Source organism: Pyrus communis, chromosome 7 (genome assembly GCF_963583255.1).
Source record: "Pyrus communis chromosome 7, drPyrComm1.1, whole genome shotgun sequence".
In the NCBI taxonomy this organism is placed as follows: domain Eukaryota; kingdom Viridiplantae; phylum Streptophyta; class Magnoliopsida; order Rosales; family Rosaceae; genus Pyrus; species Pyrus communis.
In genome coordinates, this window is record NC_084809.1 from 5,642,158 (window position 1) to 5,668,835 (window position 26,678).

A 26,678-nucleotide genomic window follows, 5' to 3' on the forward strand; every position below is an offset into this window, starting at 1 on the left:
CATGTTTGCCTGTCACTTAGTACTACAATCTAGTGATATTCCTCTTCACTTATAAGTCAGAGATCTTAAGTTCGATTCTCATCAAAGGCGAAGTTGAACCACATTATTATGACAAGCCCATTGTAAGACTTAGCTCACTCCCCTAACCCATTTAGTGTAGATTCTATCGTTTGTTCTAAAAAAGAAATTCTCATGTTTGGCTTTCTTTTTTGTTTATGTCCCCCATGACCCCTCCCTTTTTTTTTATTTTTTTTATTTTTATTTTTTTAACAAATGATATTATCTACACTAAAGGGGTGCAAGAATGGGCTAACTATAATGTGGTTCAAATTTTTTTTTTGACGAGAATCGAACCTATGACGTCTCACTTACAAGTGAAGGGGAGCACAACTAGACTGTAGTACTAAGTAACATGTCCCCCCTCTTTTTATGCGTTTTTGTTGTTGCATTTCAAGGGGTAAAATTTAAGTCCCCCTTTTTTATGTACTTATTGTTTTTTTTAATACTGAGGGGTAATATTTATATCATTCGTGATAGTGTAACTTTTTTTTTTTTGCCATATAAATAAAATTATTTCATACACCAAAGTTTCTTTAAAAAAGAAAGATACTTTTAACAAAGAAATAAAGAAATTTTATTCAACTTAAAGGTTGAATATGAATTACTCATTCAAAAAACTTAAACCTTCCAATCCCCAATAACGATTAATATGATATATTTCTTTCATGTATGACTCTTCTAATCTTTTAAAATAGAATAAAATGTCATTCACCTTTATCTTCAATATATTTCGTAATTGAAATTCAATAAACATAAACGGACAATATCTTATTAAATGTTTAATTGTTCTGGGCCTAACGTGATGGACTAGGGCTTGGCCCCTCAATAGAAGTGTTACATCTTTCTGAAGTTGATTGGGCTAACAAGCCAGGGCACACACGATTGCCATCATCATGATGTGACACTTTCATAAATGGCCCATGTATCACCAACCAAAGAATATAATTCTTCTTGCGACCCAATTGTAGCTCAAAGTCAAAGTCATAAGACTTGAAAGCATTTCCGATGAAAAGAAAATAACTATGATATATCAGTTGAATAATAAATTTGTTGTAAACTTCTTATTTAAGTGCGATTGTCTAAATCCTAGATTAGATTTGATTATAATTATTCTTTCCTATAAGTGTGATTGTCCAAATTTTTCTAGGGTTTGGTTGTTGAAACGTTGAGATTAAACCATCTCTGTTCACCACCGTGGTCGTCAACGATCACCATGACTCGCCTCGAGTCCTAACAACCCAGACACGACCTCCAGAAGCGGTGGCATCGGGCATCTTCTCCGATGCGCACACCCAGCACGGCTAGGATTTGTGTTCAGTCTGACCCACGACCTTTTGGGCCTGAACCCTTCTCGGCTTATCAGCCAAAAAAATATATTTGGGCCTGCGAAACCAGCCCAATTGTTAATTCCTCTTGACCTACTCGTGACACCAGCCCAATTGGGTTGGGTGTCTCCGTGTCCCTACTGCATTTGATGTGTGCCCTTCACGGAGACTTCGCCCAAAAAGTTGGGCCTGCTCCTACAGCCTAGAAAAGTATGCAGCTTCTTCTGATGACTCGGCCCATTTTATACCCAACCTAATTTTTGGGCCAGGGCTGCACAGTATCAACCTACTTAGCCCACATGTGGCCTTTGGCCCCTTATTTTTTGCCCCGAATCTAATTGCCTAATTATTTTAGACCCCATAGGTTTTATAATTCTTCACCCACACCTTAAATTTGGCCCGAAGTCCAAATAATCAATTCAATTATTATAGACCTGAAGTTTTATTTGCATATTTTCTTGTTGCATATTCTTGTATATGTTTGCATTTGCCTGCAAGAACATATGAACCTAAAGTTCATAATTATTTCGAAACTTGAAGTTTCTAGAATCATGCCTTGTTTGAAAACCTGAAGTTTTCCTTAAAATCATCACCCATGAAAACCCAAATTTTTTCATGCGAATTTAAACCAATACATGTTTATTAGAACATGAATGTCCTACTCCTATGTAAATGGATTGATTTTTTCTCCATTACACTAACCACATCTTGTCCATCTATTTTGTGATAAGAACATATCGAATTTGAACAATCTTGACTTCACTGCTTGGGAGGTCTCTTGAAGAAACCACCTCAAGTGGGTCCAAGATGTGAAGCTCTACCTCACTGCAAAGAATTTGCATCCCGCCATTGAAGATGAGATGGACAACCTGGTTGGCGAAGCTGAGAAAGCCACTGTTATGATCTTCATTAGAAGACCTATTCATGACGCACTGCAAACTGAGTACCTTGCTGAGGAAGATTCATAAGCAATATGGGTCACTTTGGCTGATCTTTTTGATCACCAAAAGGACATCTTCTTCACTGAAGCAAGGCATGACTGGCAATATTTGCGCTTCCAAGACTTTAAGTCTATGAATGTATATAATTCTAAAGTTTAGCGAATCCGATCACTTCTTAAGTTTTGTAACGAAACTTTGATCGAATAGATCTTTTGGAGAAGACCTATTCGGCCTTCTTTGCTACTAATATTGTCCTGCCACAATATAGAGCTCAGAAGTTCACCAAGTTTTCTAATTTGATCTCTGTTTTACTTCTCACTGAAAAGCAAAATCAGCTGTTGATGAAAAATCATCAAGTTCAACCTACTGGGGCGACTGTTGCGCCTGAAGCACATTATAACACAAACAAGAGCCCAAAATGCCATAATAAGAGTGGTAGGGGCGGCCAGAAGTCACCCCATCAAGGTTAACAGAGCCAATGCCCACCTAAGGGAGGAAACAAAACCCATAAGCGCCCTAACCTCGGTCATAAGGCCCAAACTTCAAGAATAAGGGCAAAACACCTGAAACCATGGATGTGGATATGTGATATCGCTATGGTTCAAAGGACCATTGGTCCCGTGTTTGTCGAGCTCCCCATAAGGTTGTAGCTGAATATCATTTTCGTCGTAAGAAGTTTGAATCAAACTTTGTGCAAGTGTATCAACCATAGAGTACAAAAATGAAGGTTTCTAACTTTCAGGAGGATACCACACCTATGGAAGATTAGAATCTTAGACGTAAACTATTTTTCTAGTTGAAATTTAGACAATGGGGCCGAATTCCATCGGCCCCCCTTGTATTTTTGGTTAATTTTGAACAATTTTCCTTTATGTTTGGATTATTTGTTGGTGATTTGTTTTTTGGATATTAAGTTTTTAATTAATTACTGTCCTTGAATACTTAAAATTATTTTGAATGGATATTTGTTTTTAGAACTTTTATACATGTGATCGATTTAAATTAATTTTCATTCTAGGTATGACTAGTGGGGAAGCTAGTTGTCTGGCAGACATGCAACCACACACATCGTTTTGCATGAACGCATCTATTTCACTAACTTTATACCTAAAAATGCATTTCTGACAAACCTCTCATGCCCATCCAACTTGATCGAAGGATACGGTAATGCACATATAATGTTGTCCAATGGTACCATTTTGACCATTGATGAGACACTTCATTCTCCGCGTTCCGGAAAAACGTTGTTGAGAAGGACATTAGAGATAATAATTACCACGCTGAAACCTATGTAGAAAATGGAGTTGAATTTATGTGCATAACTTCATACAAATATGGCTAGAAGCGTATTCTAGAGAAGATGAAGTGTATCTCGAGTGGTTTGTATGCTACGACCATACGCCCCATAGAAAGCCATTATGTGGCAGGCCTACCTCTCGGATCACGCACGAAATTACAATTTGGCATGATCGTTTGGGACACCTTGGACGAATAGTGATGCGTCGTATCCTCAAATCATCACACACATGCATCTACTAACCTGGAGTTTAGGTTCGATTCAAGGAATCACATGTCAAACCTACTCCATGGGAAAACTTATTATTAAGCCTTCTTATGACAAGATTCACTCAAATCCTCCTATTTTTCTACAAAGGATTTAGGGGGACATTTGTGAACCGATTCACCCTCTTTGCGGACCATTTAGATATTTTATGGTTTTGGTTGACGTCTCCACACATTGGTTACACGTGTGCTTGTTGTCCATAAGGAACGCTGCATTCTCCAAATTGTTGGCTCAAGTTATCAAGCTCAGGGCTTACCACCTTGATTATCCGATCAAATCTATTTGATGGGATAATGCTGGAGAATTCACATCTAAAACTTCTGATGACTATTGCATGTTGGTTGGTGTTGAAGTTGAACATCCAATACCTCATGTTCTCACCCAAAACGGCCTGGCAGAGGCATTCATTAAGCGTTTACAAATGATTGCTCGATCGTTGGTCATACGTACCAAGTTTTCGATCGCTGCTTAGAGCCATGCAATATTGCACGCAACCATGTTGGTCTGCTTGAGGCCTGTTGCGACCCAATCATATAGCGTCATTCAATTGGTTATCAGATACAAACCTGACATATCGCAACTGCGTGTTTTTAGTTGTGCGGTCTATGTGCCAATTTCACCGCCCTTACATAAAAAAATAGGGCCTCAACGAAGGATGAGAATCTATGTCAGATATGATTCTCCTTCGATCATTCGTTACTTAAAACCTTTGACAGACGATCTGTTTACCGCTCGTTTTGTGGGTTGTCACTTCTATGAAATAGTTTTCCCGTTGTTAGGGGAGATAAAAACGTTAACGTTCCTGATAAACGATGCGAATTATTGTGGACGACTCCCACTTTGTCTCATTTAGATCCCCGCACTGCTCAATCTGAAACTGAAGTGCATCGCATATTAGATCTTCAGAGCATAGCTCAAAGCATGCCAAATGTTTTCACCGATTTAGCGCGAGTGACAATATCACATATTTCAGCTGCGAATGTGCCTGCAAAGATAGATGTACCAAATGTACCACTTATTTCCCTCCTGGAAGCCTGAGACACCAACTTTGGCGATCCATATACATTAGCGGCTAACCAATCATTTGCCCCTACACATAAGCGTGGCAGACCTCTTGGTTCAAATGATTCACACTCCCGGAAGAGGAAACCCACGGCACAAGCACCTGAATAGCCCAACATAAATCCGACCGTTGCATACTCATTCTATCTAACTGTATGAGGAAATTTTAGATTATGGAAGCGTCCTTAAAGAGACAAATCCACCCCTTGAGAATCTTGAGATTTCGGTTTATTATGCTAGCTTAGATGATGTTTGGTGTAGAAATGAGATGATTGTCGAGGATGCATTAGCATATGCAGTAACTATTGAGATCATGTTGATCGATGACATTGAACCCTGTTTCGTTGATGAATGTCGACGTAGAACAGATTGGTCAAACTGAAAATAAGCAATCCAAGTCGAACTCGATTCACTTGCGAAATGTAAGGTGTTTGGACCTGTAACTCCTACTCCTCCACATGTGAATCCCGTTGACTACAAGTGGGTTTTCATTCGGAAGCGTAATGAGAAGAACAAAATTGTGCGTTACAAAGCTCGTCTTGTTGCGCAAGGCTTCTCACAACGTCTAGGATTCACTATGACAAAACTTCTTCATCCGTTATGGATGTGATTACTTTTCGCTACTTTATCAGTTTAGTAGTTTCCGAAAAACTGAGTATGCAGATGATGGACGTAGTAATTACGTATCTTTATGGGGATCTTGATACGAAAATTTATATGAAAGTCCCCGAAGGATTTACATTGATTGGATCAAATATTTCCAAACCTCGGAACACTCTCTCAATTCGGCTGAGGCGTTCACTTTACGGTTTGAAGCAATCTGGAAGAATGTGGTATAACCGTCTAAGTGAGTATTTGACTAGTCAGGGATATGTGAACAACGAACTATGCCCTTGTGTGTTCAGTAAGAAGTCACATTCCAGTTTTGCGATAGTTGTAGTATATGTCGATGACATGAACCTTATCAGAACTCCTGAAGAGCTCGTGAGAACTACCGCGCACCTAAAGTCAGAATTTGAGATGAAAGATCTAGGAAAGACTCAATACTGTCTTGATCTCAAGATAGAGCACCGTTCAGATGAAATCTTAGTACATCAATCGAACTACACCTAGAAAGTGTTGTGCTGCTTTAACGAGGATAAAGCGAAGCCTTCGAGTACTCCTATGGTCGTTCATTCGCTAAATGCAAAACAAGATCCCTTTCGTCCAAAGGAGGATGATGAAGAGATTTTGGAGCCTGAGGTTCCTTATCTAAGTGCGATAGACACTTTATTGTACTTAGCTTAATGCTCTAGACTTGACATCCCCTTCGTTGTTAATCTTTTGGCAAGATACAGTAATGCACTAACATGTAGACACTGGACTGGTGTTAAAGACATATTCTGTTACCTTAAGGGTACTACGGATTTGGGCTTGTTTTATCCTTACGGATCCTTAAGTGATGCCGCACCCCCTCATCTCGAGTTGATTCTTGCCTTGTTGGTTATGCCAACGCATGATACTTATCTGATCCACACAAAGCGCGCTTTCAAATGGGTTAGGTCTTTACCGTTAGAGGCACCGTAATCTCTTGGAGGTCAACTAAACAGACCTTAGTTGCCACTTCGTCTAACCATGTTGAAATTCTCGCCTTACATGAAGCAACTTAAGAATGCTTTTGGTTGAGAGCAGTTGTGGGCCATATTCGAAGCTTCTGCAATTTTTACCTTGTCGTTGACGTCCCGATGATGATATATGAAGATAGTGCAACATGCATCGAACAACTCAAGAAGGGTTATATCAAAGGAGACAACACCAAGGACATTGCGCCGAAATTTTTCTTCTCACATTAACAACAAAAGCATCAGAAGATTGAAGTTACGCAAATCCATTCACAAGACAGTCTGGCCGATCTCTTCATCAAATCACTACCGAAAGCGATGTTCAGAAGCTTGTTCAAGGAATTAGTATGTGTAAACTTTTTGAGTTGTAACATTGCTAGTTCTCTTTGGAATTGTGTCAAACTCAGGGGGAGTATCTTGAAGTATACTTGCTTGATCTTAATGTACTATTTTTCCCTACGATTATGAGCATTTTCCCACTAGGTTTTTGCTACCTAACTAGGTTTTAACAAGGCACTCACCTTGGATTGTTCATATCCCTGATGACGTCTCGTAGACATTTCATTTGACTTCGCATTACTCATGCATTTTTCCTTAGACTATGAATTTTGTCCCTACTCGGGTTTTTACCATAGCCATAGGGTTTTTTGTGAGACTTACTTCTTTATGCAAGTTCCTACCTCATTGAGAATAACCTATTCCCATAATCAGTGCCGATGAGTCGACTTCCTCAACTACTACATGATGCCGAATCTACTTGAGTATTTACATACTCAAGGGGGAGTGTTGTAAACTTCTTGTTAAAGTATGATTGTGTAAATCCTAGATTGGATTTGATTCTAGTTATTCTTTCCTATATGGACTTGTATTCATTGGAGGAGAATGATTTATTCTCTTTCTTATTACTATAAACAAAGGCACTACTTAGGGGGAATAACACACACATTCATTTACACAATACTACAAACACATCTCTCTCTCTCTGCCGCCAGCCCCCCTTCCCCTCCCAGTTAAATATAGGCTACAACAAAACTATATTTTTTGCAAGGCGTTTTACGTTAGTAACAAAAAAGAAAAATACTTATATTTAATGTACAGTTTGATCTCTACTGATCCTCCTCTTTCCTAACAACTAATAATTTAACCCATTAACGTTATCGTTAGTTAAAAAAAAAAAAAAAAAAACCCTTTAAAAAAAAGTGTTCGTCTACGGTATCTTAATAATAAAATAAAAAAAGGTATTGATACCATTTAATTTGAATTTTTTTTTTTTTGTTGATTAAACGACGACATTTTGTATTTCATTAAAGGCCAAAAGGTAACTTGTACAATAGAGACGGTACTCTTCCAAAAGGTCATACACAATGATTCGAGGGTGATCAAACCAAGTACACTTGCCACTCGTATGGATGGCAAAGAAAGCTAACCTATGAGCCATAGAATTGACTTGGCGGCGGATGTGGGAAGCAGTAACTCCAAAGGTCAAATGAAGCAGAGACTTTGCATTTTCAATGATTGGCCCGACATGAGACAAATCCAAAGAAGGCACATTCAAAGTTGAGATGATCTAGAGAACCACCAACTCAAGCCTAGCACGGGTAGCCAACGCCTCCACCTGGACGGGAGAGAACACATCAGCAAAGTTCCTTGTTGCACAATCACAGCACTACCAGCCTCAGAATTCTTGTTCCACGCCCCACCCACATTGATTTTGAGGTAATCCAGTGGGGGCCTAGACCATCGAGAAATGATCAGCTGGTGATTGGAAACAGATGGCTTGGACATAATCTTCAGATATTCCTGCCACCAATTGAAAGCACGACAAGCTACAACGTTGGGTATAGGATTCACGATTCCCCCTCCCCCAGAACTTAGAGTTCCTTTCAGTCCATATAGCCCACTCATCATCAGGATACCATCAAAATTCGCTTGATTCAAACTTTATGACATCCGTAACGCCCATTCCACGACAGATTCATTATTCTGAGGCGACTGGCAGGCACCCATTGGGATGAAATCCATACAGCTCTTGCAAAAGGACACTCCAACAGAAGATGGCGCGTAGACTCATTCTCCGCCCTACACAGAATACGATGAGGGTCCACGGGAATATGTTTACGATTTGAATTTGCTGTTGTAGGGACGATATTAGATATTAGTCTCCAGGCCATCATTTTTACTTTAGGTGGAATGCAGGCCTTCCAAAGTTTATCCCAAAGACCACCAAATGGACAACTCGGTGACGAAGAGGAAGCGGCGAGAGAGGGCGGAAGAATCCAGTTTCGAGCAATGTGATAAACACGTTTGACGGTGAAATGCCCATTCTTATCATAGTGCCAAACTAATTTATCCTCCACTGGACGCTTGCTCAAGGGAATAGATTGAACGAGGTCCAGTTCCTCATTCGAGAGAACCGAATTTAGGAGGTCCACATTCCAACTGAAATCATCCATAATAAAGTTGCGGACACCAGAGATATCCGTATCATCCGGCGTCCGCTGTATAAACCTGGAAAGTGGATGGGGTTTGGCAGCCACCTATCACCCCAAACACGCATGGACCTGCCGTCCCCAATCTGCCATCTTGACCCTCGTTAAAATGTACTGCAAGAACATCCTAATTAGCAGGGTAATTTAGCGTCTACACCATAATGGTAAACCTTACTATAGACATTCCAACATAATTTGGTCGGATTAAATATAACGTTTGAATAATTGTGTAACTTTAGAGTGGAACTTGGACGATTATTGTGTAATATTATCTTAGACCTTGTACCTTCATATCATGTTATGATTCAATTACGAATTTATGATGTTGTGTAAGTTTATAACATTGCCTAGTCATAACTTACGTCTACGCAGTAATAAAAATTGGTATAATAAACATTCATTTGGTGATTCAATCACGTTGAAGTATAAAAACCTACTTTGACAATGTAATAGAACGTCCAATGTAACTACCAACCTTGTTATAGTAATAATCACGTCATTCCTTGTTATTAACTTGAACCTTATCATTATGTAACTTCAGGGAAGAAAGCTAAGAGGTTTAAGATCATTGTGTTCAAATTTCATAATTTTCCATGAAGTCAAATGTTCCAGTTTTGCAAGTTAATCTCGCGGAAATTAATTATCATAAGAATTGTGCTGCTCTGGAGAATCAAGATTTGAAGTCTTTTTTTATTTTTTTTCTAGCAATGTGCATTTATGCTTGGAAAGCTAAGACATAGAGCTATGTTTCCCATATATTTTTAGAACTTTCAAAAGGTGGAATGACCTCAAAATTGGAGTACAAGTCATATGACATGTTCTCCAGGCCAAGAAGGATTCTTTTCTAGTCCGTGTCATCAATTGTTTAGGAATTTGTTTTGCTTGTATTTGAATATATTTACTACGATTGAATCGTGTGCTTGCGAGTTGTTTAAATTAATCTATTATTTAGGTTAGTTTAAACACACATCCGTTAAGGCCTTTCTTCTTTAGCTCAATGTCTTGAGTTCAGACTTTCTCTTATTCTTTAGTGTAGATTGTGTAGAATATCACATGTAAATAAAATAAAATATTTTTACGTAGGTGTCCTCAATGAAAGTTGTATGGAAACCACATTAGTAATTAAGCACGTCAATTTTCAAGACGTTACATTATTAAAAGAAAGACATCTAATTTCTAGCGAGTGTATGTAACAGTAAATCATTGTCTCAAACAACTTTGGAGAAATATTTTATTCATCTTAATTTTTTTTTAATAAGTGCATATTTTTGGACTTATTGACAACTAATTATTACCATGTGGAGACTAAAGAAAGTTGAAGCTCTACCATAAAATCAATTGGCAATATACGTTCATAACACAAATTGGATGATGTGAAGCACGTGTACCGTTGGACTCACATGTGTACCAACCTACTCTGATACCGTGATAAAAGTTAAGATTCCACCGTAAAATAAAAAATAATGCTAAGGAGACTATCTATTTAAGCCATATTTTTTAAAGGGTAAATTACACTTTACCACCTCAGGTTTGGGATTGATTTCAATTCCTTACAACATCTTTAAAACATTTCACTTTCATATCTCAAGTACTATTTTATTTCAATATAATACATCTGTTACATTTTCTATCCATTGATCTGTTAAGTGCTAACGTGGCGGCCACATTTGTGCCACGTGGCAATTTTTTTTTATTCATTTAAAATATTATAATAATTTACACTAAAATAAAAAGAAAAAAAAAAAAAACACACACACACACACAGAGAATCCCACCTCCCCACAACCCCTTCACCCCCGCAAACAAACCCAAAAACCTTTCCCCCCCAACCTCTTTGGAGAAGACGCATCAACAACAGTGGCATGGGTCCCTCTTTGCTCCCTTTTTGCCACGATCTCCTCTCTACCGAGCCCTCCCTCTTTGCCGCGATATCCTCTCCACCAATCCTTCCAGCTCCCACCTCCTCCTCCTCGTCGGCGACTGCCAAGGCCGTATCACCCTCCTTGACCTCCGCTTGAAATCATGATCCTTTGGTTGCTGGGTTTTAAAGCTTGAAGCTTGCAGATGTGGGTTTTTTTTTTATCTGATTTGTGCTCAAATTTTGGGGTTATGGTTGTTAAATTTATTCTTTCGAGGGATCTGTGAACTGGGTAGCAAACATTGGATTTTGCCTGGAAATTTTGAATTAGGGTTTTCTGACATTTGATTTAGGATTGTATTTTTGCAATGTAATGGTAGCGGGGGAGGTGGGGGTGGGGTGGGATGGGATGGGAGGTGAAGAGAGTGGAGGAGAGGGAGGGGAGGTGAAGAGAGCGGAGGAGAGGGAGGTGGGTCAAGGTGGGGGCTGCGGGAAGGTGGGTTTCTATTTGTTTTTGTTTGTTTTTATATTTTAGGGTAAATTATTATAATATTTTAAATGAATAAATTTTTTTTCTTACCACATGGCACAAATTTGGCAACCACGTGGCACACATGTGGCCGCCACATCAGCACTTAACGGATCAATGGATGGAAAATGTAACGGATGTATTATATTAAAATAAAATAGTACTTGAGGTATGAAAGTGAAATGTTTTAAAGATGTTGTAAGGAGTTGAAATTGATTCCAAACCTGAGATGGTAAACTGTAATTTACCATTTTTTAAACTATATGACTTAGTTGTTGATGATTAGATTACTACTTAAGTGTTGATTAACATGTTGGTTTCCTAACATTATTCACTTATAGGCCCTTGTAAAGTTTCTCTTTTCATTAATGTGGATATCCTTTAACCTTTACATCCTAGAAATAAATTTTTGATTCTAAAGAAATTATAACTTATTGTAATGTGAAATAAGGATCGAATTTGTATGACCACATAAAAATTATTCCTTTATGCAGTATCAGGATAAAACTATTTGCACCATTTTTTTCACTATTCAAGTTGTAATTCGCATCGATCAATATCGAAACAAATATAACCTCTCAAAGAAAATATTATTGAATTGGTGCAACTATTGGAAAAGGAAGAGGGAATGAGGGATTCCAATGATATGTGAGATAAGAAGGTTCTTTGTTTCATTCACCTCGAAGTGCTAAAAATCCAAAACATGGCGCCTGCAAGGATTAGCAGCAGCGGCTATCGAGGACCACTGGAAATAAGTTGATGAGTTGAGTCCCATCTCGATCTCTATCTTACCTCATCGTGACAATTATAAATTTTTTTTTTTTCTTTGCCAAATCCCAATTCCCAAAGGAGCCTTTCTTCCTCACAATATATGTTTATCTCAGTTCAATATCCTGATCTGGTGCTTCGTCACTCGGACGGTGCAAATATATCCCCTCCATATCCATGACGTATATGCATGCACATATGTTATCGTCCCAATCTTACTTTTCTATCGCACATCACCAAACTAACCATCATATAATTGCCAACTTGCCACCCCATGGACCACTAGTAATGTTATATATTAGGACGTTGATTATGTTTTTATATAAGACCAATATGTGTAATAATGCATGTGTAGGGCATGACGTATGGAGAGTTAAAAAATGAGGACTTTAATGAAAAATTTCTGGTACTATTTACTTTAACAAAAAATCATATTTTTATATTAAAAAGTCAATTCTGGTACTATTTATTTTATCTTTTATTTTGTCTTTATCGTTAAAACTCAAAGTTTTCAAGTCATTTTCATTAGTTTTTCTTTAAAAAATCTACTCCTTTCACATTTTTTATGCTATATTTGTCATATCTCTAATAAAATAGGACCTACATATATTGATAGATTTACTTCTATTGTGGTATAAATATAGTATAAAAATTATGCCATGTGTAGCATTACTCAACAAAGTTTTCCAAGTTGTTCATCAGTGATCGGGCTTTCCAATTTTGAGCAAATTATGCGGAGAAATGTTGTTTTACCAAATAGATAGTCAACATTGGATATTGACTTTCGTCGTTAATAAAATTTAAATAAAAAAGCTGACAATATAAGTTTGCCAAAAGAATATTGAGTTATATAACTACGTGTTTTTAGACATGTAACCTCATATATTTTAATGCCGTTTTATAACTATTTCATTTTCAGTTTTTATTTTTTTTAATACTGCAAGATTTATTTGGTAACTATTTTCAATTTAAATAAAAATGAACTCAAAATAAAAAATTGAAAGCCTAATTATGAAAATTCAAGAAATTAGTTTTCACATTCTAATTTTCGATTTTCAAAAAAATTAAATGCAAAAGCTGAAAACTAAAAACAAAATAGTTATCAAATATATAGACCTTGAGGTCATTAGCTATACTCCTTGTATCTAGTTTTACATATGGCTTTATGTGAATTTCACTTTCAGAACCTATTAGTGCAACATGGTAATAATGTAAAGGAAAATTTTATTTGAATCCACCATACTTTCTTTCTACCCTTAGCTTACTCTCTACACTTATTATGTTTAATAAACTATCAACCTCTCTTTAAACTCAAATTAACTACCTAAACTACCCACACAAGTACCCAATTCAACATTCGATTTTTTTTTATACCCACCCAAAAAATAAAAAAGCATGTATATCATTGAACTTTTAAAGTTATTAGGTTGACAATATATAATTGTCAGCAAAGATTCATCTCCCCAATGGTTTAAAAGAACAAAATCAGAAACTATGAGAAATTTCACGTCAAGAGTGAACAATTTTATTAAAATTTAAAAAATAAAAATAAAAAAAGAAGAAGAGAGAGCTAATTATAGCCTTGGGTATAAATTCATAATGATTCAAGATTTGTAAGCTAAGCTATCATTCTCTTCTTGCAGAGAAAACATTATGAACATATTATTGATAATAAAAGAAGATACAACAGTAAACCAGCTCTTTTCTTCCTTCAATTATGCAAAGTTAAAGATGGAAAAACATATTTTCCAAAAACATATGCACATAGGAAAGCATTTAACACAAGTTTACCATCTTTGTAGGAAATCTCCCATTTACAAGGCTCTTCTGAGTTTTTCAAAACATGCATCCGTAGAAACAAAAAGGAATAAAAGTGAATTTTGGATTCCCAATTATTCGTCATATAATTGAATATTCAGAACTCTTTGTTTACAAGGATATATTCTATAGTAAAATAGTTTGGGTTAAGCAGTTCTACTGCTACCAAATTGTTCGAAATTATCGATTTTATTTACCATGCATTGATAAACAAATTATCGTAAAACAAAAAAATCCGTCTTTGCAACAAAAATCAAAACTTTTACCCAAGAAAACAAAAGACATCGTGGAAGATCGCATGGCTTCCTTACAAAAAAGCACGCGTGCAGTTCATCTTCATGATAAATCGCATATAGCTGCAATCTTAGACTCCTAAACTCTAAAAAAACTTGAAATCAAATAAAAGAAAAACACGTGATTGGCATAAATCCCTTTCTCTTTTCTTTTGTTTCGCATAAATACAATGGGCTAACAAAGTCTTTTTGTGCAGGCAGTACACTCTTAAACCCTAAAATTGAAATCAAACGAAGAACGAGTCATATCTTAGTTGGAGGATTTAAAACTTCAAAATCACCATGCATCACAAAAACAAAAAAAATAAAAATAAATAAATAAATAAAAAAACTTATTTTTCTCTGTCAGAGCGTATTAAGACTTTAGCTAGAATGAAGGCATGATATAGATTGCGTTTTAGTTTTACAAAAATGCTACTCTTCGCACATTTTTGTACCATTATTTGTAATATTTATCTAATAGAGATGGACCCATATGCATTTGGGGGCCCTACTATATTAGAGAGATGGTACAAATAGGTGATAGTTGTATAGTTGTAGCATTACTCTGAGTTTTATTGTTATTGTATCGTGCATTTAACAAAAAATGTTACTCACACCATTTACTTGTACCAACATTTGTATCATCTTTCTAATAGAGATTGGACCCACATATTGGTGAGCTCTATCTCTATTAGAGAAATGATACAAATAATGGCACAACCAGATGGCAAGTGTAACATTACTCTGTATTTAATTGTAATTATGCAATGGGCTGAAAAACACAATCTATATTTAAAGTTTAAATGAGTGTAGAGAAAGGTTATGAGTTCAAATATAATTCTTTTCAAGTGTAAAACGAAAGGAGAAGGTAAATAATAATATGATCCATGGAAGAAACAAGTTTGAATCTAAAAGTATCGTGGTGGCGCGTCCAATATGAATAAGAATAACCAGGATAAAATTGCCAACTAGTTAAGGAGATAGGGTTGTCAACTTTCACCTAGCTCCTTGGAAGTGGAAACCCTAAATCTTAAGTACCCTTCTTTTATAATCATCACCACCAATCTAACAAATACTTGCAACCCATTTTACCCAATCTTTTTATATGTAATTACTTAATCCCCAAGAACCCTTTTTAGCTAGTCAAAGAGGTAAGGTATTAAACATAATTATTGATTAATTCCAAAGAACTGAAGAATACAAGAGAAAGTTCAACCTAATATTACAGAAGACAAATAGTTTTCTCTTCTGACACATGTATGTAATGTTACAGGCGCCGTGTATATTTTTTCTACATCTGTCACTTCTTTGTGACTGTGTCACACGTTGGTTGACACTTGGAGAGAAAGACTCATTACCCAGAAAAAGAAAACCGTAGAACAAAGGCTTTCGAAGGACAAAACCGACAAACTAACTCTGGTAGCTAGCAGAATTCGTGATTTCATTTCTACCCTGATCGCATGCAACTAATTAAGAATAGCATTTAAGTAAATAAATCATGTATCTTATCAATTTCATGTTGTATAAATTACCAACAAAGAAGTGAAGAATGGTTATCCAACTCCGTATTCCTTAAAAATTATGATACCATTTTAAACAATTACTTATTAAGAACAAGTTTACAAGCCAATAGTTTATAACACGATAAACGATAAACAACTGTCATAATCATTGTGTGGTTTTGTTTATTTGGAAATTATGATTACCCCTAGTCCTAGCTTCTCAAGTTGTTTACCATAAATGGATAAATCCCATATTACCATATATAGTGGCTAGTGCCTGATGCCATAGTCTACATTGAGCATATTACACAACCAGAAACACACAGGATATTAGACAAACAATGACTAGCTAGCTAACAATATAGTTCATCTGTAGAAACCAGAAAGCAAACTGAAGATTAATTAAGAGTGGCCTAGGCACATCTGAGAGGCTGTTGAATAACAAAACAATAATAATATAATAACAGAAAAACAGAATCAGTTATTCCTAATTTTAAGTAATGAAAAATAGTGACATCATTTCCTAATTAGAAGAACAAGACAATTAAGCATGGTGACACCGGATAGTTAGAGAAGTGCATGCTATCACCCTACGTGCCTGCAAATAGAGCTCCCGTGGGACAAGTTTCGCTTTTTTTCTGCAAGATAACAACGAAATATATTTATTACATTATAAAAATTAGAAATTAATTTTGAGAAAGCACAGTGGAAATTTCTTGATTTTTGTTTCTTTCTTATCCGCAAGGGTAGAGTTTTATCGATGTCACAAGAATTGTTACCTCCCCACTGGTGTTATAAATAGAGGGGACTTTGGAGGAGCTTCCTCAACTTCTCCTAGTTGTTTAACAAAGCTCATATACCCAAACAAGTTCTAGCCATGGCCGCATCTTACTCAGTGCCTTCAATGGTAGGCCATCAACAACCTTTATCCCATTTCATTTCCTCCAATTTTCTAGTAGTTGTCTTTGCTTGTGAGTCTCTACTAGGAATTTTCTAAGTTTGAGCTATTTCTATAGTACATTATAATGGTGTTAAAACACTTATTCGTGTTCATGTCCTTGGTTTTGCCTAGTTTTTATTTGTTGGTTCATAGTTTTAGACGTAGGTTATGTATCCCTCGTCACCTAAACAAACTTCTATGTTGACGAGCTCTCACAGTAGCAGAGTCTAGGTGTTAGACCTATTATTGTTCGTAGGTCTCACTCCCTTTCCACTGCGCCGAGAGCTAGACCTTTTAATCAGGGTCAATGTTATGTTTAAAAAGGAGAGAAACTTAAATTGAAACACTCGAGTTCACAAGGCATAGTTGCCATTTGAGTGAAAGATACAGGGGTTAAATTGGTTAAAGAGGAACTTAGCACTCTTAAAAGTTGATGAATTTGCTAATAAGTAAAAAGTATAGCCTTCTTTTATGGAAGATTATGTACCTAAATTTACATTTCTCTATATGATGATTATGTAAGCAGTTGATGTTGTTTTGAAGAACCGCTGGATAAAATTTTGGTCGGCACTTTAAGTCTAGATATTGGAACACAAATGAATGAATTTACAATTAGAATGAGCTAAAAAGTTCGGAATGCAAATTGGTTTCCACATGTTTGTAACTGGTGAGACTTGTTTATACAGATAATGGAAGAAGAAGGAAGGTTTGAGGCAGAAGTCGCAGAGGTGCAGGCATGGTGGGGCTCAGAGAGGTTCAAGCTCACAAAACGACCATACTCAGCTAGAGACGTTGTGGCACTAAGGGGCACCCTAAGACAAAGCTATGGCTCAAATGAAATGGCCAAAAAGCTGTGGAGAACTCTCAAAAATCACCAAGCCAATGGCACATCCTCAAGAACTTTCGGTGCCCTAGACCCCGTCCAGGTCACCATGATGGCCAAGCACTTGGACACAATTTACGTCTCCGGTTGGCAATGCTCGTCCACACACACCAGCACCAATGAGCCTGGTCCCGACCTTGCTGACTACCCTTATGACACCGTCCCAAACAAGGTGGAGCATTTGTTTTTTGCTCAACAATACCACGACCGCAAGCAAAAGGAGGCGAGGATGAGCATGAGCCGGGAGGAGAGGGCTAGAACCCCTTATGTTGATTACTTGAAGCCAATCATTGCTGATGGTGACACCGGTTTTGGTGGCACCACGGCAACTGTTAAGCTTTGCAAGCTTTTCGTGGAGCGAGGCGCGGCTGGAGTTCACATTGAGGACCAGTCATCTGTGACAAAAAAATGTGGTCACATGGCTGGGAAAGTGCTTGTTGCTGTCAGTGAACATATTAACAGACTTGTGGCTGCAAGGCTACAATTTGATGTTATGGGAACTGAGACTGTATTGGTGGCTAGAACCGATGCGGTTGCAGCTACATTGATCCAGACCAATGTGGACACTAGGGATCATCAGTTCATATTGGGGGCTTCTAACCCGAATCTTAGAGGGAAGAGCTTGGCTACCCTTTTGGCTGAAGCAATGGCTGCTGGCAAAACAGGAGCTGAGCTGCAGGCCATTGAGGACAACTGGACTTCAATGGCACAGCTGAAGACATTTTCTGAATGTGTCACTGATGCAATCAAGGCCATGAACCTTGGCGAACACGAAAATAGGAGGAGATTGAGTGAATGGATGAGCTATTCTAGTCCTGAAAAGTGTTTGTCAAATGAGCAAGCGCGAGAAATTGCTGAGAAGTTGGGGCTTAAGAACCTTTTCTGGGACTGGGACTTGCCTCGAACAAGAGAAGGGTTCTACAGGTTCAAAGGGTCTCTGATGGCAGCGGTCGTGCGTGGCTGGGCTTTTGCTGATCACGCAGACATTATTTGGATGGAGACTTCGAGCCCTGATATGGTTGAGTGCACCCAATTTGCTGAGGGGGTGAAGAATAGGCAGCCTGAAGTCATGTTGGCTTATAATCTTTCACCATCTTTCAACTGGGATGCATCTGGGATGAATGATCAGCAAATGGTGGATTTTATTCCTAGGATCGCCAAGCTTGGCTACTGCTGGCAGTTTATCACGCTGGCAGGTTTCCACGCTGATGCGCTTGTGATCGACACTTTTGCGAGGGACTACGCGAGGAGGGGAATGCTGGCTTATGTTGAGAGGATCCAGAGGGAGGAGAGGAACAATGGAGTTGACACACTTGCTCATCAGAAATGGTCTGGTGCTAATTTCTATGATAGGTACCTCAAGACTGTCCAGGGAGGCATTTCTTCCACTGCTGCTATGGGCAAAGGCAAGTCATTATAATTTCTAGTTTTCTTTTTGACAAGTCGAATTTATATACTATCCTAAATCATGAGAAGAGGGATTCGAACTACAATGCATGGGATGTACACATGCCCTACCCGGAAATGCAAATTCAAATTCCACTGCGGTGAGACATATACATTTAATCTAGTCGGACATACTACCCTAACTAACTGGCCTAACCTAAATCTGTCCTATAATCGGATTCTCTTAGTACATTGAAAATGTTATTGGTAACTTATACTTGACCAAAATTGTTTCATTTTACATTTTCAGGAGTGACTGAAGAGCAATTCAAAGAATCATGGACCAGGCCAGGAACAACTGATCTGAGTGAAGGCAATGTTGTGATTGCCAAGGCAAGACTGTAAGAGAGAGAGAGAGAGAGAGAGAGAGAGAGAGAGAGAGAGAGAGAGAGAGACTTAGAATAATGTGCTGCAATAACATATAATGCAGGTGATTGGCCTTTCTGGGTATATTTTTTGTTTTTGCTACCTAGTGCATTCTAGTGTATTTCTTTTATTGGTCTCAAATGTGAGGACCAAACTTGTTCTTGTGTAATGTATTATGGGATATTCTTCCCTGTGTTTGAAATATATCATTCCATTCCTATTAATCCTATGTTTCTTCATTTTCTTTGTCCAAGTTTTTGCATAAACCATAAACCCTAATTCCCCAAAAGAATCAGCTATGATCAATAAACGGCTTCTGAGATATACTGGGTAAAAGAAAAATGATGAATCTTATGTTCTTATTTCTCATAATTTACTTATAATTGTCTATCGTTCTTTATGTTGCATGGACACTTCAATTTTATAGGATATTAAGTGTTCAACACAGGCATAGACACGATGCTTTTGGACACCGCCCAAAGCATGTTGGACACGTACATTTTAGAGAGTCCGTGAACTTTTTTCAACATTTGACAGCCTCATTGTCTTTATTAACCATTTTCCATTTCTTTTCTTTGCTGACAGAGATAAAATTCATTACTTACCACAAGAGTAAGCAGCTCCTTATTGAACCGTAATTGTGCATTTGATAATCCTGCCTGAATTTCCTGAAATCGATTAATTAATGAAGTTGTTCTCCTGTTTTGAAGTACAAATAATTAAGAGAATTATGATGAAGGGAAACAACATTGGAGGCAAAAATTTCATGCCAAATGCCAATATACCATATTGCATTGTTTCTGAATATTGTGCTTTATACATAAAATACAGGAAATCAATTCATCTTGCCCTCCCAAACAAAAAGTAAAAAGAATAAAAAACGGAAAATGTAATAACATGCACCTTGTAATTATTAAGAATTTAAGATTAATGATAGAGTGATATACATGTGATGGAAGATAAGATTATCAACCTTTGCACTGCTGATTACTTCTTCCATGGCTTGAGAATAGAGAGTACGATGATCAATGCAATAATCAAGAGCAAGATTATGGAAATCATCATGCATTTTCTTGACTTCTTCTGCAAGCTCTTTGCAGTTTGTAGGGCAACATTCCCTGATTGTACATGGTCCACTGCATTTGTCACCTGTGTACCAAATAGAGATAATACCAACTGATCAATGTGTTTTCCATTTTCCAACCAAAAAACACAAAAAAAAAAAAAAAAAGAAAAAGAAAAAGAAAAAATGTGTTTTTCAATAGTCTATGCCAAGGGAATTATTCGATTGTATTTCTAGATCTCATTGACTACATTTTTGTACTAACCAAAGCTGATGTGGTTTTTTCAGAGTACAAACACGTATTAAATATTAAATATGTATGTTTACAAATAAGCCATCATATAGTGTATTAAATCAATCAGATCTGTAATGTATAGGTCCTTAAAGTGGTGCTACACCACTCAATAGACCATGATGGTAATATTTCTAGGTATTCGTATTATACAACCAAATAGGTATTCGTATTGAATACGTATTCGTACTATACAACCGAATCACAATGATGATGAGTAAGTTGGACCTGTTTGATGAAAGGCAACTAATCCAAGGTCTAACAAGCCCTATTGGTGAATTATGAGCCCAACCCAACCCAAGTTACCAATACGTAACCACCATAATTCAACTGATGTCATAAATGAACAAATAATGAAATATACATATAATCTACCTAAGTTGTATTTGATGCTAAGAGAACTTTAGGTTTTTCTTGTTACACAATCAATATAACAAATAATTAGGAAGATGAGCGCATGATAAATATTATGACAACATAGCACATTAGATTGTCGAGTAACAGAACATTAACATAGTGGTATATGCACATGTGTGCAACCAAGATGTACAAAAATTCTTCACTTTGTCAGTTCAACTCAAACGAGCATAAATAGAAATCAAATTATGAAAAGTAATCATAGTTAGTTTAAAACCACCCTAAAAAACTTTAACCATCGTATATATGGACATAAACTATAGACTGGTTCTCTTTGAATGAGAGGAAAAACAAAAAGAGTACAATAATTGTTGTGCTAAGGTATAATAGACAACGTTTAGGATAGAACTTAGAACAAAGGTGGTCAAATTCGTCGATTATATATAACTTCTCTCTCACAACCTGCCCGATTGAAAGTAAATCTCACTAATTCGCAATGAAACCTAAATGCACGCTATGAGAAAAACATTATATATAACCGGCTCATACAAAAACTCATTTGTTGAAAGATGTCACTTTGCATTAGGTTTAGGTTGCATGGATTTGATTGCAATTTTCGAAGTGGTGAAAACTAGGCTTGGACTCCATTGCCATTATCTTCATCCCACACCCCAAGAATAAGGAGGCCATTTTTGCAAAAGACTAGGAGACAAAAGGGTTACCAACAACCTTTTTGAAGAATAATCATATGGAATCAATTTTTGGTTTTGATTCACGAAAGGGATGAAGTAGAAAGTGGCAGACTGGCATATAAGATAAATACGTGCACAATTTAATATAAAAAAAATATATATATAAAAACAAGTTTTGAAAATTGCCTGTAAGAATAACTTAGATGAAGATAGATTATTAATATAAAAAACTTAGTTAAAGATAGATTAGATTAAACTAATATTAACATTTTAAAATAATATAACTATAGAAAATAAATTCATTTTTTCATATGTTAAAGATAGATTAGATTAAACTAAAATTAACATTTTAAAATAATATAACTATAAAAAACAAATTCATTTTTTTATATGTCACGTGAGGACAAAAAATTAATTGATTATATGTTTTTATTAAGCATCCTACTATTTGTCACATTTGAAAATGTAAAAGAAACAAAGGGTGAATCTTTTTAAAGCGTCAAATTGTCAATAAAATCAAGAGAAATTATAATGCTTTGCCGCAGGACAAGTTTACAATCGTTTTCAATTCGCAGTCTGAAATGCAGACACACCACCATCAATAAACCAAAGCTTCACAAGAATACACACACAAAGATAAAACATTTATAGCCAAGGAAGATGAGGAAAGCACACCGAAAAATCGCAACCAAAGAAGTAAAGACACTCTCCTCGGTCCTCCCAACCAACCCGTCAATATTACACGGTGAAGAGACAAGGGCAAACTCAAGCACCCTTAGCCACTTTTCCATGGTTTGAGGACGGTAGCGACTATAATAGCTACTATTATTAAGAGAATAATGATTGCAATGCACATCCATTTTCGGGAGTTCTTCTGGAGTTTCTTTGCTTTTTGAAGCGCAGTGTTCCCAGATTGAACATGATCGACTGCATTCGTAACCTGGATAAGATTCCCATCAACACACAACACAAAGCAATACACAATTACACACGCAGCGAGCATATATGCATGACCGAACATATGTTCAAGGATGCAAAAGTAGAAAACCTGAGATTCGATATTGTCTAAAATCTCTCCTTGAGCATCGACCAAGACTGCCATATCGAGGTAGATCTGAAAATTTAAAACATATTAGAAGGTTTAGTTTCTCAAGTAGACGGACAAAACCTCATGTTAAGGCACACATACCTGATGCAAGTCAAGTAGCTTTTTCTCAATTTCCTTAACGGTGTCATGCCTCTCTTGAATTTCTTCCAACGTATTTAGTACCTGTAATCAGAGGTTCAGAGTACCTGATATAATTCTCACAAATTTTTCCAAAGTGGAAGGAATCTCAAAATCAAATATAACAAAACCCAAGAGAAGTATACCTGTCCTCGTCCCTGTTCTTGAACTGCCTTTTGGAATATTTGCTCACTATTTCCAGTTTCTATCAGGTTGTCAATTGTCTAATACAGTCACCATATTAGGCGGATTAGGAACACATTCAAATTAATATAATTTTGAAGCTCAAATTCGGTAATTAGAAACCCAGCTCACCTCTTCATCTGGTCTGGTTCCTGTAACTGCAAGTGTAATGTGTAAAGATATGATCACTCAATAAGGAATACGAAGATAGAACTATAACACATTGTCTTAATATGTAGTTTGTAAGTTCTACTTGTTTGTGTTGAAAAGGCATGCTAACCTGTAATGACTCTTCTCTCCACAACCTCACGATATTCATCTTGGATTCGTTGTCTGAGGGTCTGAAACATAAAACATTGATGAGCGAAAAATGGGTCGGGATAAATGAGTCCAAGGGTAACAAGCAGAATTTATATACACATACCTGAAACTCGATCATTATCTCCCTAAACTTTTTTGTCAATGAACTGCCAAACAGAAAAGTAGCCTATATGTCAACTTGCTCGACCATCAATCCAACATACAAAATTAAATACTCTACACAAAATATAAGCACTCTACTAACTTTGTCATGTTCATCCGCGATCTGTCAACACCTGTTCCCTTCTCACATCCAGGTTTTTGTCGGTTGGCTAAGTTCTGGGGAAAGGATAAGGGAGTCATTAGCAAAACCAAAAACACCTAACTTATATTAGATGAAGTTGGCATATCAAAGAAAGAATTATTAAAATATTACATCTTTGCTAATTGCTTCTAGTTTCGCTTTGACACCACGTGCAATCTTTCCTACTTCATCAATATCTTTTTCCATCCGCTTTTTGATTGCTGAAAAAAGGATAACGGTCTTAACGTATAGCAGACAGAGCAGAGAATAACAAATCAGAAAGCATAATGCACCATGAAACAGTTAGCAAGGGATTTCTCCAAGTTCCAAGCAGTTGGCAAGTCTGCTTAAAACTTGTCACTTTTACAGTTTAACTTCTTGTACCTAGCAAATTAATCCATGCTGACTACAAGCTTATTTACTGTCAACTTTTTGTAACACAAAAATACTCACGAAATTTCACTTTTAGGCACAAGCTTTTGAAACTATGACTGAGTTGGAAAATAGCTTATACCTTTCATGGCAGATGCTTTTGTAACAGACTTCGACTCCTCGTTTGCATCCTATAGGAAAATTTTCAACAGTAAGTTTCTAGTTAACTGTTAGAGAAAATCCTAGACCAGAAACATTCACCCAGTGCCAATCAAATTCAGATAAATGATAAATAGACCCCAATTCCAGGAAAATTAAAATGTAGAAGCACGTCTATACAAACTCAACATAGCAATGAATGACACGACACGTATGCATACCTTAAGTTTTTTAAGAAGCCCGGAGAGCTTATCCACCTGTTTCTCAATCTCTTGTATCTAAATTCAAAAAAACAAAAGAGATCAGGACAAAGCAACTGATTAAGCATTGACGAAAATGAAAAGAAAAGGTAAACAAAAAAGCAAATGCCATATAATCCAATAGCTAACGGTAAGAAGAAACATAACGAATGTGTCCGATAAGGGATTTCTTTCTTCTATATCTAAATTATTTAAATCCCAAATAGATTATATGGGTTGCATTTCCAATTTGCAAAGCAGTCTGCAATCAAATGGAACTTTGTGGATAGGAAAAGACCTGCTTATTGAAAGTGTCCATCCCTGCATCGGAATAGCTATGTGGAACTGGCCTTCCCATTTCAATATCATCTGTTCCAGAAGTCTGAGCTCTTGCTTCACCAACAAATGAATCCTAAAGCATAGCATAGTACACAATATAAGCACTGAACACAACTGGCTGAAATAAACATTAATTTTCTCCTAATCATTCGAAGGAAGAGGCAACGTAGTTACACATTAACCGACCACAAATTCAATTCAAAATACTTAGAAATTCAGGTGCAGATGGTTTTTATGTCAATGGTACTGTTTGACAAACGATCTGACATCAATGTTATTAGCATAGTTAACAAAAATGCAGTGAATATGCAGTCTTTGTGATAAAATTCAGCAAACTCTCTGTTCAGTTGCTAACTAAACTTCGGAACAACATATTCAAACATCAAAGACTTCCGAATTTTTGAGACCACTGGATTCAACGCAAGACAATCAGATTGAGTCTGAAAACTCAGACTATTTTCGTTTTTATCACAGAATTTCCCCTTTCAGTCAGTCAAACTCAAATCTGATGTGATATCTGATTCATCCATTTGAAAATTCGTCTCAAACTACAAGTGGGTATTCTCCAAAAAATCAGACTATTTTCGTTTTTATCACAGAATTTCCCCCCTTGAGTCAGTCAAACTCAAATCTGATGTGATATCTGATTCATCCATTTGAAAATTCGTCTCAAATTACAAGTGGGTATTCTCCAAAAACTTAAAATTCACATAAAAATCTCAGATAAAGATTGTCAGGTAGTCATTAGTCAATCACCAGTAAAAAGGGTACCAATCCAATCCAAAAAGCATCAACCTTGTTCTAGAGCAAATCACAAAAACCCCGAATTCACATACCAAATTCACAACATTTATCAAATCTACTAACTTGTGCAATTGAATTACAAATCCAAGAGACTGCAAACTAAACTGTCACTTCAAAAACAGCCACCAAACAATTTAATCAATAATTTACTGAAAACCCAATTACCGTAAGCAGGTCGTTCATCTTGTACAAAATCAGATGGCCGGACAGAGAGAGGGGGAGAGAGAGTAAAGTTGGGAGATGGTGGATGAGAGAGAAAGAGCTGTAGGAGGAGTGATGAAGTCGTTGGCTTTGATGGTTGGCCGGCGAAATATGAAAAAATAAATAGAAGGAAAGAAAGGAAGATGCAAAACAAAAAGTGACGGACAGGCAAATAACAGCCCACTCGATTACACGAAAGGGGCGTTACATACAAATTCCAAACAACAGTTTTAGCAAATATTTTACGTTGTTTATTATTTATAATTTTGTTTAATATTACATTGTTTATGTTGGTGAGCTGCGTGATCTTTGAGGATTGGTCATCTCTTCCGACAACAGATGGGTTCCAGAAAATTAAGAAAACCAAAATACAGTAAAAGAAAGAGAAAGAACCTTTTCTTTCTAGCTTAATTAGTGAAGATTATTGCTCGCACATGAAAGATAGTTACCCTTAAATACCAATTTATTTGTACTTTAAATGTTCTTTTGACTAGGTTACCAAAAAAAATCTTTATTTTTTGAGAAATTGATTGAAAGGTTTTGATCCAAGAGAAAGAGAGAACAGGTTCCGTCGTTAATCACTAATGTTTATTTACTCAAACTTTATTAATTTTTATTTGTTATCAAGGTCTTTAATTTTTTTCACGTCAAACTTTTATAATAAATATTTTTACATGTCAACCATTTGTATTTGATATTTAGTATTTATTATTTTATAGTC

General features: G+C 36.6%; 2 protein-coding genes across 3 annotated transcripts; one reads left to right on the forward strand and one right to left on the reverse strand.

Moving 5' to 3' along the window:
- The first annotated feature begins 16,669 nt into the window (after positions 1-16,669).
- LOC137738800 (isocitrate lyase) lies at positions 16,670-19,406 on the forward strand. The gene is made up of 3 exons (XM_068478272.1): positions 16,670-16,699; positions 17,419-19,021; positions 19,312-19,406. The coding sequence occupies exons 1-3, from the start codon at positions 16,670-16,672 to the stop codon at positions 19,404-19,406; spliced, it is 1,728 nt and encodes a 575-aa protein (XP_068334373.1).
- Positions 19,407-20,234: 828 nt separating this feature from the next.
- Positions 20,235-26,304, reverse strand: LOC137739942 (syntaxin-132-like). 2 transcript variants are annotated; one of them, XM_068479699.1, is made up of 13 exons: positions 25,922-26,304; positions 24,912-25,025; positions 24,596-24,652; positions 24,358-24,406; positions 23,976-24,064; positions 23,805-23,878; positions 23,664-23,706; positions 23,520-23,580; positions 23,372-23,397; positions 23,203-23,280; positions 23,021-23,101; positions 22,880-22,945; positions 20,235-20,576 (listed from the first exon to the last, which is right to left on the reverse strand). In XM_068479699.1, exons 1-13 carry the CDS (start codon positions 25,937-25,939, stop codon positions 20,415-20,417), a joined length of 918 nt encoding a protein of 305 aa, XP_068335800.1. In that variant the 5' UTR covers positions 25,940-26,304; the 3' UTR covers positions 20,235-20,414. The 2 variants fall into 2 exon arrangements, with proteins under 2 accessions (XP_068335800.1, XP_068335799.1); XM_068479698.1 differs by lacking the exon at positions 20,235-20,576 and adding an exon at positions 22,336-22,771 and having other exon boundaries at positions 25,922-26,287.
- Between the last annotated feature and the right edge of the window lie 374 nt (positions 26,305-26,678).

Coding starts and splice junctions, on each gene's coding strand:
- LOC137739942 (XM_068479698.1), bottom strand. Junction 24,407..24,595: donor GGCTTCTTAAAAAACTTAAG/GTATGCATACGT, acceptor ATTTTCCTATAG/GATGCAAACGAGGAGTCGAA. Junction 22,946..23,020: donor AGCTACTTGACTTGCATCAG/GTATGTGTGCCT, acceptor TTAAATTTTCAG/ATCTACCTCGATATGGCAGT.
- LOC137738800 (XM_068478272.1), top strand. CDS start 16,670: ATGGCCGCATCTTACTCAGTGCCTTCAATG. Junction 16,700..17,418: donor CTTACTCAGTGCCTTCAATG/GTAGGCCATCAA, acceptor TTGTTTATACAG/ATAATGGAAGAAGAAGGAAG. Junction 19,022..19,311: donor CACTGCTGCTATGGGCAAAG/GCAAGTCATTAT, acceptor TTACATTTTCAG/GAGTGACTGAAGAGCAATTC.